Source organism: Boleophthalmus pectinirostris, unplaced genomic scaffold (assembly GCF_026225935.1).
Source record: "Boleophthalmus pectinirostris isolate CB_2022bp ecotype Guang Dong unplaced genomic scaffold, ASM2622593v1 HiC_scaffold_21, whole genome shotgun sequence".
NCBI classification, from domain to species: Eukaryota; Metazoa; Chordata; class Actinopteri; order Gobiiformes; family Gobiidae; genus Boleophthalmus; species Boleophthalmus pectinirostris.
The window spans coordinates 3,246,702-3,264,205 of record NW_026571175.1 but is presented as its reverse complement, the minus strand read 5'-3'; the positions used below and the strand labels follow the sequence as shown (position 1 = coordinate 3,264,205).

Below are 17,504 nucleotides of genomic sequence, written 5' to 3'. Positions count from 1 at the left end.
CCCGGGCAGTTGCCCAGTGGGCTCGTGTCTAGGATCACCCCTCAGGTCCAAAGCTCAAATCAAGTGTGTTTAAACCCACAATGTATCTCTGATCTAAACAGTCTGTAAACCCCAGCACCTGCAGCAGTCCTGAGTCAGTGCTAGTGCAGCCTCTGCAGCTCAGGGAGGGAATTCTGGAGGTTCTGAGCTTCACATGACGCCTGAACATAAAATGAGAATGTGAGAAATGCAGGATGTGTCTGTATCTGCAGGTGAAGCCTCTGGAGACGCAGGTTCAGTTGTGATTGTAGCACCTTTTTATATCACTGTAAGAGCGCAGGAATAATAAGAGTTACATAAACACAAAACACCTCCAGAAACATAATATGTCTTCATCTTCATATTCAGCTCAAAGTTCAGTTCTGGGTTACAGTGTCATGTAGAGGACAGTTGTGTTGTCTTCATTTTATGATTTGTGTGCAGCACTTTGGAAACGGCTTTGTTTGTAAAATGTGTTATATACAAATAAAGTGGATTTGGATTTGGACACTTGACCATTCAGAAGATACAAAGTTTTGTTTAGAATATTTGATTGTTATGACGTTTGAGTGTACTTCAGTAAAAACATTTACACGATGCATTACTCAATAGTTAGGAAGATGAAATCCCCGATCTCCACGAAACAAGCAAATAAAACAAAAGAGTCCAGTTTGTAATGAGAAATCTTTACTGTTGTAGAATTGTTGAGCATGAGATCAACATAAAGACGATTTATACAGACAGAGGCAGCAGAGGCACAAGCAGCCACTTTAACAGAACGAACCCACACGTACGAAGGTGCTCCAACGGGAATGTACGAAACACATCTACAACACTACAAAACCGCCCAAACAAAACAGCCAATATTTACACCAAACATATGTACAGCCACTAAAACCGGCTAAAATCAGGCAAAATATATAAAATATGTAATAAGGAGTACTCAAAAAGGCAGCAAATATTACAGACAAAACACAGAGAAGTGAACGAGCACGGGTTTATATCAGGTTAATACAGTTCACACAGAGTTCCTATGGAGTCGGAAATCTCACACGTGTTTAGAACTGAAAATGTGTTTAGTTCATTGGAAAAATAATAATAATTTTCACTTGAATTTACTGGTTAAAATTTCATAGAGGTAAACGCTTCAATGCTAAAATATTAATAATTTAAATATTAGAACCATAAAAACAAAAGTAAAAAATGACACTGACATTACATTATTCATTTAAGTCAAATCTAAAAATATAATCTTTAAAATATGATTCGGGAAGACTGCTGTTCTTACAAAAGCATGGAGCAGGTGAATAAGAATGTACTGTAATTTTCAGACTATAAGGTGCAATATCAATAATGTTGAATTCTCTCATCTATTTTCATACTTAAGTTGCATCGAATTATAAGGAGCATTATGTGAAACAAACGGACGACATTTGAGACTGATCCTTAGCCCAGGCGTCCACAATCCATTGGCAGATCGTGGCGTAATTCGCCCGGGGTTTCCTCCCTGTCTTGGTAAATGTGGATTATGAATGTAAACGTGGGTGGATCATTTAATTTTTTTTTATTTTTTTTTATTTCCAACGAGGACGACTCAAATATACATTAATAACTAGTGATGGGCAAATAAGTCGGAGCTCTGGAGCACGTCTCGTTCTTTCTGAAACAAATCGTTCTGAAGCTCTGCCTCGGAGCTCGTCTCACAGCAGCCGCTCACGTGACCAAAGTGTGGACGTGTCGGTCCCTCCCCCTACTGCTTCACTCTGCGTGTCAGTCGCTTCAGTGTATCGAAGCGCTTCATTGGCTCAGAGAATGTTCCGCTCTATGATTGGTTCAGAGTGCTTCAGAGTGTTCAGCGCACTTCCAGGGTTTGAAAAGTGCAAAAACTGCTACATTATAAAAGATGCACCAATATTTCTTACAAATGTTGGGTAGTGAGGAGTAGTGTGGTGACGTTAGTGGTGGTTTTGGCGACTTTTGGCATTTGTTTCATTTTCGATGGCATCTACAAGTGGAAAAAGCGACCCATGGTTTGAGATCACTTTGATCTAATTCCTCCTAACAAGGTAACAACTATTTTCTTATTTACAGCTGCTATTTATGTTGCTCTTTACATATTATTTTAAATCATCACACAAGTATTGTCTTACACTAACAATACTTCATCGATGCTGAGACACCTGCGTGCCAATGGTTAAATTTGTCCACTAGAGGTCAGTGTTTCTCCGAGGCCTCAGACACGTCCAACCATTTGAGACAATATTGCGACTGAGGAGTCAATGCTTCACGAGGCTCCATTCGTCCATCACTAGTAATAACGTGTTTAATGGAGATTTGTGCACATTTGTTTACGCTTTACAAATACGAAACTTAACACTACATGGCTCATTTGCATAAACTATAAGCTCTGAAAAAACAGCTCGCTTACAGTCGCCGTAATGCTTTGACAATCCATCAAGCGTTGTGGCTCTGTAGTTTACCAAAGTTGTACTAAAACATTTTGAATTTAGAGTGTCGTGTACCACATAACATGAGTTCAATGTCAGTAAGCACCAGAAACCAGATTGAATACATAAGGAGCACTGTCGACTTTGAGAAAACTGAAGGATTTTAAGTGCACCTTATAGTCTGAAAAATATGGTAGCATGGTTTTTGCAGTCATTTAAAAATATATATTTACAAAATTGTAGGAATGTAATGACTATTGATACTTGAGAGCTGAAACATTCGCTGGGGTGTGATGCTAACTGTAGGCATGCTCTGAAACTCTGTGACTCAAGTTAGACTTTAATCTGAGGTTTGTTTTACCACAATCTGACGCGAAAGAACTGACTGAGCTAAAACGGCATCTTGGTCGCCCCCACCACCGTCTTCAGCAAAACATGTCCCTCTCAAATAAAAAAAACTCCTAAACAGAACCATAAACACTCAGACTGATCAGACACCAATAAATTTGCTCTTTAAATCCATTTTGGGGTTTTTTCAGTGTTAAAAAAACCTCTGAACATTCTGCCATAGAAATACATGTAGAACACCCCCAGCGTGATGTCACTGCAAAGTATCAACAGTTTGACATGTTCCAGCAGTAACTGTGAGTTGTACTGATTCCAGTTCTCCATAGAAACTCTGTGAGTGTTGATCAGGCGTAACATTATGACCCAGTGTCCAAACACAACACAATGTGCTCATAATGTTAGGCTTAATCTGCCAAGTACTTAACTTAAAAGACGGACTACGCAACTTTTTTGGTTATCTAATGGAGATGTTATTGCTTTGCCTGGAATGTTCCACTGTACGGCATTAAACCACTCCAAAACCTTTGTATAGTTGACAGAATAACATTTTCTTTAGCAACAAAACTACAGACAACAGGTGACAGCTCCAGGCCAAAGTACAGGTCACATCTGTGGAGAGGTGAACTTGCTCACAGCATGAACACATTTTTAAGGTATTTTTAACATCAGTTTGTAATCAATAACTACTACTGGTGTTGTCATGATACTAAAATTTGAAACTTAATTTAGATTCTAAGGAATAGACTCAGTACTCAATACCAATTCCAATACCATGATGATAATCAAAACACTCCTCCTTTAGAATGTGATTTTCAATATTAAATAGTAGTACTTCTACTGCATATATAAGGTCGTACATGTGTGTAATTCCTCAGTGGTCCAGGTAGTTTCCATAGTGGTCCATGGATGTACACTAGTCTATGTGCTCTTATGGTGCGTTCATTTATCCATCTAACTCGGAGGACGTTGCCTAGTGATAAGCACACCCTTTTCCTCAGACTGCACACGCCCCTTTTCCTCAGACTGCACACGCCCCTTTTCCTCAGACTGCACACGCCCCTTTTCCTCAGACTGCACATCTTGGAAGAACTCGGAGGAGAACGAGGAAAGATTCCAAGATAGAATTAAAGATGGGTGCGCCCAGTGTCACCTGTAAGTATGAACTGTTTTCATTGTGTTTGGACACTTCGGTGGCTTAAATGACTATTTCAGTGTTTCGTATTACTGCAGTACCTTACTGCATCTGTATTACTGCCTGTGGGTATGGTAGTCGGTGTTGTGGTGAGGCCAATATTGAATACAGACTTGTTCTAAACGGGTGTTTCTAAACATCCTGAGAGTTGCTAACAGAAGATAAACAACAACAATAACAGCTTTCACCTTGGCGTCTGCCTTTTTTCAAGTCAGACACATGAAAAACAGGGCAGCTAGTACGTTTGCTGGGTCTATTCATATATATGCTCTATGCGTGAAACATAATAAAATGCTTGAAGTGTGGACATGACGACATATCCGTGATCTAAGTGGGAGATGGATGGACAATTGAACACACCATAATATTTGTTCTGATACAACTCAAGATCATTCAGGAAAGGTTCACTTCTGTCCTGTCGATGGGACTTTGTTCGATACCTGCGAATGTGTATCTAGTTTCAATACTAGTTTTTGTATCTGTACCTGATTTTCGATTCTTTTGACAACCTTATGCCCTACTGTGGAACACTCGAGGCAAAACAATCATCTCCAAAGAGACAAGAACATGAAGGACCCTCAACCAGAAAAGTTACACATTGCATCTTTAACAAGAAAACCACATGACACAGATCAGGACATGGACATGTGCAGCAGCTGCTCTTTAAACTGTTGTGAATGTTGAGACAGCTCCGTCACTCTGTCCACCATCTCCTGAATCGCCGCCGTGTTCGGGTAATTCAGCGCCGCCATCTTGGTCGCCCCCACCACCGTCTTCAGCAAATCGCAGAGCACGTTACTGGCATTCATCACGCGATTGGCCAGTTCGGGCGTGGACACTTGGCGAGAGAGAGTATCGCCGATGAAAACCAGCTTGTGCGCGCTAAGAATGACGAATTTACTGTGAGCGACGAAGATGCGCGGAGGCTGCCCGGAGCTGACGCAGGAGAAGAACGCGTCCATGGCGCTGAGGAGGGTGAGGAAGTGTTGTCCGCACTGGTCCGAGTAGAAGACCAGGAGCTGTTTGTCCCTGGAGCAGATCTGGGGAGAGGGGCTGGCGGTCGGGGTGCTGGGGTTGGCGGGGCCGGTTGTGGGGGCGCTCGGGTCCGGTTTTTTGGGCGTTAAATTTGGGGTCAGTCCAAAACGTTGCTGTGAGATCCACTGTGAGATGTCGTTCTCCACTGGTTTGCTCACCTCCTGCTCCAGACGCTTGAACTGGTTTATCTGTGGACACAAACACATTTAATGATAAGAAGTTTTATTAATTTTTATTTAAAACAAGAGCACTGCACAGAAAACAGACAAAATAAGCTCTGTGCCAGATTTAACTGCAGTCCTTGTCCTATAAGCTCTATTCACGCTTAGGTCACAAACCCGGAAGACGTTTGGAAACATGCAACGACTTCCGGTGTAGTTCCTGACACTGGACTCACCGACTGTGATCAAACCCACTGAAGTAAATGTGATCAGTGGTAAAATGAAGACTGCAGACGTATGTGCTGTTTGGAATCATCTGGAATTTGTCCCTCATCTCTTCTAATCACATGTACCAGTGCACTCAGAGTTTTGTGTCAGTGGGGAAATGATGAAAACCGAGGTCTGGTTGGAATTGTTGATTAGCCGAAAATAACGAAACTCTACAATGACACGGAGATGAAGGAAACTGGGACATTTTTTCATTTTATCTACATAAGCCCGCTGGAAGTTGTAATCACATGTTTCCAAATGTCTTCCTGGTTTATAACATAAGTGTGAATTTAAGCTTATTGTGTAATGTTTAAGCAAAACAATCATCTCCATAAAGACAAGAACACGAAGGACCCTCAACCACATGACAGTAACACCCTAATACAGAAGAACTTCTCAATATTTTAACAGTGTATTTGACCGACTTCCTTCTGTTGACAATGTCTTAAATCAGGGGTCACCAAACTTTTTTCTGTGGGGGCCACATTATCACTCCTGACTGATGGGGCTGATTGGGTCGGTCGTGTAACAGAATTATGTGACCCTGATGATGCAGATTATATTCTTTAAAAACTGCCACACTTTCTTTACATATCAGACAAACTGCACTTACACTGAAAAAAAATAAATAATTGGTTGAAAACTCAGCACTCTTTCTCAACTTTTCGTACTTCAACACTAGACATTTTGCTGTCCTTAACTGCACTACAGTACTCTGTCCTTCACTGTACTACAGTACTCTGTCCTTCACTGTACTGCAGTACTCTGTCCTTCACTGTACTGCAGTACTCTGTCCTTCACTGTACTGCAGTACTCTGTCCTTCACTGTACTGCAGTACTCTGTCCTTCACTGTACTGCAGTACTCTGTCCTTAACTGCACTACAGTACACTGTCCTTATCTGTACTGCTGTACTGTGTCCTTCACTGTACTGCAGTACTCTCTCCTTAACTGTACTACAGAACTCTGCACATGCATTGACTGTCATTGTTTGATCTCGAGTTTGTCAGGAGATGAAAATTTGTCGTAAAATGTAAATATGTCATATAATTAATTAAATATAAATACTTCATAGAAATATTAATTTTAATTGAAAAAAACTCAATAAAATACAAGATGCAGACGTGTTTTTATTTGTCAAAACGTAATAAAAAAAAGAGTCCATGACACTTTTGAGGATTGCCTCATAGGGTCAGTTCAAGTAGTGGGGCTAGAGGGGCTGGGGGTCGGTCAAAGGGGTGTGGAGGGCCGGAGTCGGCCCGCAGACCTTAGTTTGATGGCTACTGTCTTCAAGTGTATTTAAGTTCCTGTACCTGATTTTTTTCCAGTGTATTTGAGCAAAATATGTCTTCCCCCAGTACAGATATATGGTATAAGCAGGTGTTCAAAATAAGTCCGGTGTGTACTGTCTGACTGTCTGCAGCTAATTAGAAAACATTTTATTGACAGAGAATCAGGAAATACACGTTAGCATGCTAGTTGTTGTTGGGTTTACAGTTATGGAAAAACTCTGGTCTCAGAAAGTTGTGCTAAGTGCCTATAAAGTCAATAATAAATAAAAGGTAAGTGAGGAATAACTTTTTGTCAACAGTGAGCAGTGTTGTGAACAAAGGTCTGAGGAGGTCTGGGCTCAGAGGGATGAGTTTCCTGGTGGGTTTTCAGCGGAACTGTTTTCCACAGTTTTACAGTTTCTCATGTGGAGGTGAATACTTCCTCTTTAAATCTTATTCTCCACACTCCCTCACCTCTCCACCTCTCCACCTCTCCACCCCTCCCTCCCTCACTCTCTTCTCTCTCTCTCTTCTCCTTTTCCTGTGTCAGATTAAGCAGGTTCATTTTGTTCAGGTTTCTTCCTTCTCTCCTCTGCTTCTCCTCTCTCCCTCACCTCTTCGTCCTTTCTCCATCACCTTTTCTTTCTCTCTTTCCTCCTCTCTCTTCAAGTTAGTTCAGGTTTCTTCCTCCTCGCTCCTGCTTTCTGTCTCTCCTTTTCTCTCCTCTAAACCTTCAGATGGAGCCGGTTTACATTAGTTCAGGTTTCTTCCTCCTCTCCTTCTCTCTCTTCCTCTCCACTCTTCCTCTCCTGTCCTCCCTCTCTCCTCTCGTCCTGTTTCAGAGGCAGCGGGTTCACATTAGTTCGGGTTTCTTCAGGACAAACTGATTTTTGCAGAGATCACCTGCTCCGTCACACAAACATACCTCCTGATTTCACACTGTAAATCGCTCATCCTCCTCTCCGCAGGTTGTTTTCTCCTTCATTTCCTCTCCTCCCTCTCATCTCCTCCCTCTGCTCGTCTACTCTCTCTCTCACTCCTCTGTCTTCTCTCTCTCCCTCTCTCTCTCTCCGCTCCTCCTCTCTCTACTCCTCTGTCTTCTCGTTTCCTAGCTCCCACTGTTCCTCGTCCTCTTTCTCTCTCTCCTCCTCTTTTCCTCCTTCTCGACTCCTCCTCTTTCTCCTTCTATCCCTCCCCTCCTCCTCTCCTCCCTCTCTCTTCTCCTCCATCTCTCTCTCTTCTCCTTCATCTGCTCTCCCTCTCTCCCACTGCTCCTCCTCTCTCCACTCCTCTTCCACCTCTCCTCCTCCTTTCTCTTCTCTCTCTCCTCCTCTTTCCCTCCTTCTCAACTCCTCCCCTCTCCTACTATCCCTCCCATCCTCCTCTCTTCCCTCTGCTCTTCCTCTCTCCCACTGTTCCTCCTCTCTCCAGTCGTCTCCCTTCTCTTTTCCTCTCTCCCACCGTTCCTCCCCCCTCCTTCTCTCTCCTCTTCTACCTCTCTCTTCTCTCTCCTCCTCTTTCCCTCCTTCTCCACGCCTCCTCTCTCCTGCTATCCCTCCCCTCCCTCTGCTCTTCCTCTCCCTCCCTCTCTCTTCCTCCTACCTCTGCTCCTCCTTTCTCTTCTCTCTCTCCTCCTCTTTCCATCCTTCTCCACTCCTCCTCTCTCTCCTACTATCCCCCCTCTCCTCCCCTCCCTTTTCTCTTCCTCTCTCCCACTGTTCCTCATCTCCTCCTCTACCTCTTTCTTCTCTCTCTCCTCCTCTTTCCGTCCTTCTCCACTCCTCCTCTCTCCTAGTATCCCTCCCTTGCTCCCTCTGCTCTTTCTCTCTGTGCCTTCTCTTCCTCCTCCTCCTCTTCCTCTCCTCCTCTGACCCACTTCTTGTCGTTGTTGCTCTCTTGTTTTATGAGCGTCGTGGGTCTGAGTAAAAGTCTGTATGAGAACAGCAGTAGCCGCGCGGCGCACTTAAACATCTCACATACACTTTACCAGACTTTATGTGGCACAAAATGTGTGTGTTTTCCACTTTTGAGCTTCGCACACTGAATAAAAAGACTTCCAGGATTCTACGAAGTCTGTGTGTGTGTGTGTGTGTGTGTGTGTGTGTGTGTGTGTGTGTGTGCTGTTGTGGACTGTTTTACATCTATGGGGCATTAACTGTAACACGTATCATATTTAGATCTTCATGTTACCTTTTATTGTTTTGAAAATACTTTATATATATTCTCTGTAAACACATTCTGAGTCCCTCCTCCCTTTGCTCTCCATGCTAAGTCACCCCACCTTCAGAGCGCTATCAAAACACAATCAGCGTGCGTCCTGCTAACGAAGCTACTCCATATCACATCAGGTTTGTGAAGTTGTGTACAGTTTTGTATCATGTTTTTGTATATTTATGGAGAATTGTCGTGTGGGAGGATGAGCGATGTAGGTTTGTGGGCGGAGCTTTGTACAGGATCTTACTGCTCAGAGGGATGTGTTTTGTGGTGAGTTTGAACTAGGGGTGTGCAAAAATATCGGAATATCGATATATCGTATCGTTTAATGTGATGATACAGTATCGATATCGTGGGATACTGTATCGATATATCACCAAGAGTATTTTTAGGTGTGTTTTACTAAATTATTTTGTTACAGTGCTACAGTTTTGTTGCTTGTGGAGTGAAAGGAAACTCATTTATGCAACACATTTGATATTTTCACTGTTTTGATGATTAAAATGTTTGTGTTTCATATGAACTTTGCACAAGAAGTGGTTTAACAAAGACTTTTAGTGTCACAGCCATGATTTAGCCTTTATTTTTTATTGAACCGTATCGACTCGATTTGAAATATATCATATCAAATCGAAAGTGCACTGTATCGAGATATGTATCGTATCGTGGCCTGTGTATCGAGGTATGTATCGTATCGGCAACTTCTTAATGATACCCAGCCCTAGTTTGAACATACATGGATGACATCTACAACCTCATCAGGCATGTTTTTGAGGGAATGCTAGAACATGGTAAAAAGCTAAACATAATAAATATATTTTGCATAATCCCTGCTCTTTTATCCATGTGTATTTTATGTATTCATTGTATTGTAGTAGTATTGTGTCGTGTGTTCACCTGCTCCTGCCCCAGCTGCACCTGGCTCTGTTTGATGATGTTTTCTTTGTCCAGCAGAGCTTTCTGCTGACGCTCAAAGTCTTCTTTGCCCTGAAAGGGAAAAACAGAAAGATTCTTGTGTTATTGTTGAAGCCTGAGGTTGGAGCTGCACGAGACTCTGATCTTATAAGACATTTTTACTTTTAATGTTCTATATTTTATGTTCTACTATTTAAGTTTAAGTCCAATGAGGTTCACTTGGTCTTCCGATGGGTGATGTTATTACTGTATTTTCCGGGCTATTAGTCGCTCTGGATTATAAGGAGCTCTGTCATTAAATGGTCTATTTTTGAACTTTTTTCACAAATAAACCACACTGGACTTTAAAGGAAACCCAACAGTGTGATGGGTGAGTGGTTTTGTTTGTTTATGGCGTTCACGGTGACTCTGGGCTTTGTTCAGTTGTGGTGTGTAGGGAGGGTGTGTCTGGGACCAACGGCTTGTCGGTGTGTTCACAGTGACTCAGTTGTTCAGTCGTGTCTAGAAGTGGCACATTTCACTTGCTTTTTCGGTTTGTTCCTCCTTTCCGTTCCTCGTCGGCGTGGAGTGATGAGTGTGGCTGTGGGTGTTTTTCTCTGCGTGCTCGCTGTCTGCTACGTGTGTGTTTGTGTGTTCTGTGGGTGGTGTGGTTTGGTGGTTTACTGAAGTTGTGCTGGGACACCCGAGTGGATTCGTGTATAAGGCGCTCTGGATTGTGGCGCGCAGGTGTTTTTTTGATTGGGTTAGAGGCTTAAGAGCGCGTCTAATAGCCCGGAAAATACAGTAGGTTCTTTTTTCAGCCCAACAGTTTGTTTTCAAACTTGACTGCTCGACTGCTCACTAGCGCTCTTCCTTATAGTGGTCATGTGATGTTGTTGTGACGTGTCCGGTCAGCTGTCGTCCTGCTTCCTCCAGTAGGAAGACAGCGCTGAACCCTTTATAAATCAGCTGATTGGACACGTCACAGCAACATCACTTGACCAGGGAGCAGTCGAGCAGTCTGGTATGAAAACAAACTCTTGGTCTGAAAAAAGAACCTAATAACATTAAGTATAAACCATTTCCATCCATAATAGTAAGGAGGGTCTTCCATCTGCTTGTCTCGTAGAAATGTAATTGCATTGCTAAAACCGTTCCACTGTATGGCATTCAATTTATTTATTCATGTAAAAGAAGAGAAGAAGACAATGCATATTAAAAAACCTTTAGTCAAATGTAAATATGCAGGTATTTTTAGCAGCCAACTTATCTTTATTATTTTCAATGGAGAAAAAAAGCTTAAAGTTTACTATTACTTATTTTTCTATTTTATTTTGACTTGTACATTTACATTTATATAATTATGTCTTATTTGACATACTTATTTAGAATGTATTATTATTATGTATATCTTTTACTCTTTGTTATTATATTTATTGTGATATGTGAGCTCCTGTGCCCAAATAATGTTGCTTGTGGATCAATAACATTTTTTCTAAATCTAAATGTAAGTCATTAACCCCTTAATGCTGTTTGGATCAAGATATAAGCCGAGATAGTGTCTGTATTCCCCCAGAGCCGGTTAGTGAATATGCAGGACCTTAGTAGGAACCTTTGGCAAGCACTTGTTTCTCGTTGTCGCAAATTTGCAACATACCCAATTTCTATTTATGTATTTTGCAATAGTCAAATGAATAATCTCAACTTAATTTACCATCTACTTAAAGGCAAAAACACACACAATTTTTTTTAAATATACATCTATATAAATTCAAGCATTAAGGGGTTAAAGTCGTACTGTGGATCGAGGGAAAGCAGCAGCATGTGTGTGTAATACCACTGTGTACCTGTAGGTGGACGTAGTCGTAGTCTTCCATCCAGCTCTTCACGCACTGCTCGCTGTGGTTCATGTTGTCTTTGTCCTGGAGGTTTGTGGTGGGGAAGGGCTTTCCGTAGCTCTCGTTGTCCGACGGGGGTGAGCTCAGAGCGGGGTGCGCCTCGTCCGGGCTCCCCTCCGCGTGCGACCTCCGGAACAGCAGCTCGCCGTTGGCGCTGATCGTCGACGCCAGCTGCTTCGCGTCGTCCGGCACCGTCCTGGAGACCATCACGAACCGATCCAGGTCGTCCGTCTTGTTATGCCGTACTGAGTTGGAAGTGGCCAGCGCGTTAATGGCCCATCCGCTGTTATCCAACACCTGATAAATCTGGATCACGATCTGCTGTGAGTCTTCAAGTCTCGCCAGCTGCCTCCTGAGCTTACTGTGCAGGCTACAGTCAGACAGCGCCGTAGCATTAGCCACCGCGCCTCTTCCGAACACGACAAAATCCGCCACAGCTGCCCTCACCCTATCCAGAATCGTACGCACGTCGTTGGCGTGTCTCTCCATGAACGCGAAAGTCCGCCAGTGAGGAGATGCCGTCAGTGTGTGCAAATTTCCAACTGCAACTTCTACGTTTTGCTGCAAGCGGTACAACCTCTGCAAAGCGCTGTCCAGGTCCAGTATGAGCCTCCCCTCGGCGGCAGACCCGGTGGACGAAGATGACGTGGACATGCTGCTACGCGTGCTGCCCGTGCTCGAAAACGAAAGTCGGTTCACGCCATCGGTAACGTCGGAAACTCTCGAATCTGGCGCTGGGACGTCGTAGATCCCTTTGCTGTCGTTCGGAGACGGGCGACTGGGGACACTACTGCCGCGCGGGATATCGTAAATGTCCGATCCGGAGCTGGCCAAAGCGGGGGGAGGGACGTCGTAGATCCCCTCGTTGTTGTTGTGGAAATTGTTCGTTGAAGAGGACGGTTCTGGGTTAGACGACGGAGGGGGGTAGTCGTAAACAGACTGAGAGGAGATCTGCGTGGGTTTGGTCAAAGCAGGAGGCGGGATGTCGTAAATGCCCTCAGCTTTCACGGACTTCACGGGCTGCGGGAAGTCGTAGTTTGACTCCTGGTGGTTTGGGGTGGTCCTGCAGGGAGGGACAGAGTACACCTGTGGACAGAAGAGAGAGGAATGAGTTACTTTGATGCTTAAACAATTCACAATCTTTTTACCAGATTTTGGGGGAAGCCAGAGAGCCATTTTGTATTTTGTGTTCCAAAACAAAACTCCTTTAACCACTTATTATTTTGTTACTACCAAAAACGTGCAAGTGTGATTGTGATTGATAGGGAGCAACTGATTTAGGTTTTCTCATGGCCGATGCTGATACCAGTTGTTGCTAAGATCTGACGATATTTTTGGGCTGATATATGGGGCCAATTTAGGTTTATTTTCACCAAATGATGTAATTTAAATTTACTACAAACTCACCCAGAGTCCGATTTTTACCATAAAACTGTAAGAGAGCAGCAGGTCGGCCACAGCAAAAAATCTAACCCAGGAAAAGTTCACTGTCCCTGGGAAGAAGACCAGGAGCCTCCCCTGCAGTAACCAGTGTACCATGGAGGTTCCAGGGCCCCAGCCTGACTAGTTTGACCCAGGGAAGGCTTCCTGTTCCTGGGTGTAGCACCAGGAGTGGCCTCTGGTCAGAGTCCTGCATGGGTCCGTTTTTGGAGACCCACAACTGCACGCACCTGCGCAGTACAGCACCACACCTGCACGTGATTTTATCAAAGTTAAACCCGCACCCGCCCGGACCGGTTAACATTCCACTCGTTACCCGCCTGTGCCCGTGATAAATCATACACAAATTAAAATCATTTTAACTGAAGCATCCATCAGAATATGAATTGAAAAGTTACGACTTCAAGAATTATAATCATGAAATAAAATGAAACGGTTACACTTTCTTTAGTAGGAACACGAACTCACAGACATGACTCGACTGTCATCACTTCACTTCACTTTGTGCCGCACACGCCACAGACTGAACCAGGACTAACCCAGGACTAACCCAGGACTAACCCAGGACTAACCCAGGACTAACCCAGGACTAACCCAGGACACCCCCGGTGGCATCCCTGGCGCTCTGACTGCAAGGGCCCAGCGTGACTAGTCAAACCCAGGGAAAGCTCACTGTCCGCTGCAGGGTTACCATGAAGATTTAAGTCCCATGAAGTTGCTTTATTCAATAACATGTGTTTTTATTGCTCAGATATACTAGTATGTGCATTCTTCCTGTGAGCAGACTCGCCCTCCACAGATCTGACCTGTAACTTGGTCTGTCTACATGTTTAAGGTCATACTGTGGTCCATCCAGGCAAAGCAAGTTACATGTTAAACCTTTAACTTACTTCATACATTTCACTTTTACAAGTATTCAGTAAGACTATAATAATAATCTCCAGCAATTCTTTCTGTGGTGTCTTTTGGAAACACTTTTTTTCTTTTTTCTAAGTACAAGCTGAAATTGGTTTGAAAACTCGAACTTGTCCTTGGCCCTTTTCTCCAGAGTCAAACACATGGAGCAGTTTTAGGTTGAAATATTTGGCCTGATTTAAAGGCACCACAGAAACGCTCGGAGACTCTGACGTTTGGTTGGATTCGATATTTCGGTGATTTGTAGAAACTGGAGACTCTGAGCTGCTCCTGATGTTTTTGGACTTGAGAAAACCACTTCCTTATTTTGACTGAGACCCGTTCAAGCTACAGGAGGCCGTGGAGTTTGAAAGGGCTATTAAAGTGTAACACAAAGACAAGAATAAACATGTTTAAATGGTGTTAAAATACCAACCAAAAGTCAAAGTTATCAAAAAAATCTGGACTTAGCCTCAATATGTAACGGTTCAACCAAAAATAGACTTTTCTTGTTGTTTTTAGTGCACTGAAAACTTTACTGAGATGGGGCTTGCATCTCCACAAACTTGGCAATTATTTAACTTGGAGGAGAGTTTCTGCTTGTTGCCATGGAATTTTTAATTTTATTGATGGTTAACCAGTCCAGGGAAGCCCCGCTGAGATAAATATTGTTCCTTTGGCTCTAATATTCTACTGATACTTTGCAGCTGATGTCATCAACATTCCCCGGTGGTGAGATGCAAACTGGAGGCACTGCTCTGTCTGCGAATTTGTGTGTCATTCTTTCATTAGTTTTTCAAAATAAAACCAAAAATAAGAAAACAAAAAAAACAACAATTTTCTTCATTATTTGTCTCCAAAACCAAAATGAAAAAACAGAAAATGATTTGTGTTTTCAGTTTTCGATTGTGTGTTTAAATGAAGAATGGAAAAAACTGACAACGGCCGTTTCCTGTTTACGTGACTTCTGTGACTGCGATGCAAGCGACACTACAATGACTGCCAAAGTATGACATCAAATAAATAAAAATAGTGAGGCCAAAATTGTGAAATGGATTGTACTATTTATTTTTTTAAAAATTCAGAAATATTTGTGTGCATAGGATAGAAATTCGTGCATATTTGGGAAATCTGTGCATATTTGGCTGTAGTTGAGCATGAAATAAATATTTGTAAACTCTCAAATGGTTTAGACCTGGTTCAGTTCTGGTTTAGTCCTGGTTTATTCCTGGGTTAGTCCTGGATTAGTCCTGGTTAACACTGGTTCAGTTCTGGTTCAGTCCTGGTTTAGTCCTGGTTTAATCCTGGTGTAGTCCTGGTTCTGGTTTAGTTCTGGTTTAGTCCTCTTGATTCAGTCCTGTTTTAGTCCTGGTTCAGTCCTGGTTTAGTCCTGGTTTAATCCTCTTGATTCAGTCCTGTTTTAGTCCTGGTTCAGTCCTGTTTTAGTCCTGGTTTAGTTCTGGTTTAGTCCTGGTTAACACTGGTTCAGTTCTGGTTAAGTCCTGGTTTAGTCCTGGTTTAGTCGTGATTTAGTCCGGTCATTTGGTGACAACTTTTCAATTCATATTCTGATGGACAAAATACATACAGTGCACATTTTATATAAGACTGAATTCATTCAAGAGTTTAAGAATATTTATTTTAAGATCAACTCCAAACAAATATGCACAGATTTCTATCCTATGCACATGAATATTTCTGAAAGCTTTCTTACTCCATATACAAATTATGTCAAAATCTTGTCTTGTCTCGTTCTCGTGGACATAATCTCGGGGTGTGTCTCGTATTGTGAAAATTGCGTCTCGTCCCACCCTTACTTTCTGTGTAATCTTGCAGGAAAAGTAGAAAGTTACAAAATGTACTTTTAAGTAGTACTAAATTCATTTTCACAATCTTGGGTATAATATTTGTCTAAGCTGTGCCTAACCTCTCTTAAACTCTTAAACGTCCCACTGTAAAACATGTCTGTGTGTCTTACCCCCTGAGCAGGAGGGGGGACGTCATAGACCCCCTGTCCCCCCCGCGGCTCCAGCTGACAGGGGGGCACGTCGTACACGCTCTGCCCGGGAGAGCGGCTCAGGGCTGGGTACGGGGGGCTCAGCACATGGCCCGGAGGAACGTCATACACCTGGACCAAAACAAAGTACGGAAAAATGAGTTTATTAGTGCGTCAAATGTCACACAATATCGTATATATTCCTTTGTGTCAGATGCCCTCCCACAGAATGAAGCGGGAGAATGGAGCCTGTCACTGCTGCTTTTACTTTTTCTACCTTTTCAGTTTTATAAATCTATAATTTTACTCTCTGGTTGCACATGGGCATCAGATATGACATATGTTGAGGTAATCCCATAACCGTTACCTAGCAACCGCACTGTAAACAAAGACCAAAACCTGACTAAATCACACAATAGTTCTGATTAAACTAAAACAAACAAATGCCAACACCTTTATTTTGTTAAATGAACATTTAATCTGCCTGGTGCGTACATTGTTGGATGGAATTTTCTGTTGGTGACATTTTAGAGCCACTTCCTGAATTTTTTTACTTTTTTCCCTGAACTTTTTCCGCAAACGGACACTTAACCGATGTAAAAATATGATAAATATTGACCACAGGTTCTATCTCATTAAACCAAGTCAGAATTAGAAAAACATGTACTTTAAAGATGTGTAACTTTTTAGAGGGAGGGCTTGTATCCACAGAGAATGTTACTGATTTACCTGAAATGTTCCAAAGTATTGCATTAAACTGACCGTAATTTTCGGACTGTAAGTGGCACTTTTTTCATGGTTTGGGTGTTTCCTGCGACTTATACTCCAGTGTGACTTATATTTAAAAATGTTCACAGTAACAAGAGGGCGCTGTAGGCTTGTGTGCCAGTATCTGCTACTACTGTACCGCTGTCACTACCACATGCCTCCTGCAGGAAAAGCCGCTGTCCTGCTGTAAGTAGCGAAATATTCAGACGAAAACGGTAATCGAGCAGCAGAAAGAAAGTTTTGGAGTGAGTGAGAAACTTATAAGGGTCTGGCGGAAAGCGGGGATGAAGAACAAAACTTCATGGTAACCGGGCGGGTGCGCCGTGCAACTTTCCTGAAGTCACTGGATGGATGGACAAAGCCTGGACTTCAGTGACACTGAAACCATCCTGTCAGGATTCAGAAAGACCCAAATAATTCTAACTGGAACTGATGCTGAGTCTGACGACAGCGACACAGAAGAGGAAGCGGCGCTCTGTTTACCTCACTGATCTATGGTTCACCTCTGGAGGTGTTATTGTAACTTTTGATTTATTTGATGCATATTATTTCATTTATTAACATTAATTTGGGTGATTATTATTTTGTGTATTGTTTGGATAATTAATTTATATTACTTTGCATTTATTTTACTGACAATTCATTGTTGCATTGTGTTG

The 17,504-nt window shown here is 42.6% G+C and overlaps 1 protein-coding gene across 2 annotated transcripts in view; it reads right to left on the bottom strand.

The window, feature by feature from the left end:
• Positions 1–688: 688 nt before the first annotated feature.
• nedd9 (neural precursor cell expressed, developmentally down-regulated 9) overlaps positions 689–17,504 on the bottom strand; it is a 100,345-nt gene continuing 83,529 nt past the window's right edge. For both annotated transcript variants that reach the window (XM_055157152.1, XM_020923807.2), the window contains 4 exons: positions 16,060–16,209; positions 11,697–12,833; positions 9,853–9,942; positions 689–5,228 (listed from right to left, as the gene is read on the bottom strand). In XM_055157152.1, the coding sequence (XP_055013127.1) occupies positions 4,638–5,228; positions 9,853–9,942; positions 11,697–12,833; positions 16,060–16,209 (1,968 nt within the window). In that variant the 3' untranslated portion in view covers positions 689–4,637. The remainder of the gene's footprint in view (positions 5,229–9,852; positions 9,943–11,696; positions 12,834–16,059; positions 16,210–17,504) is intronic.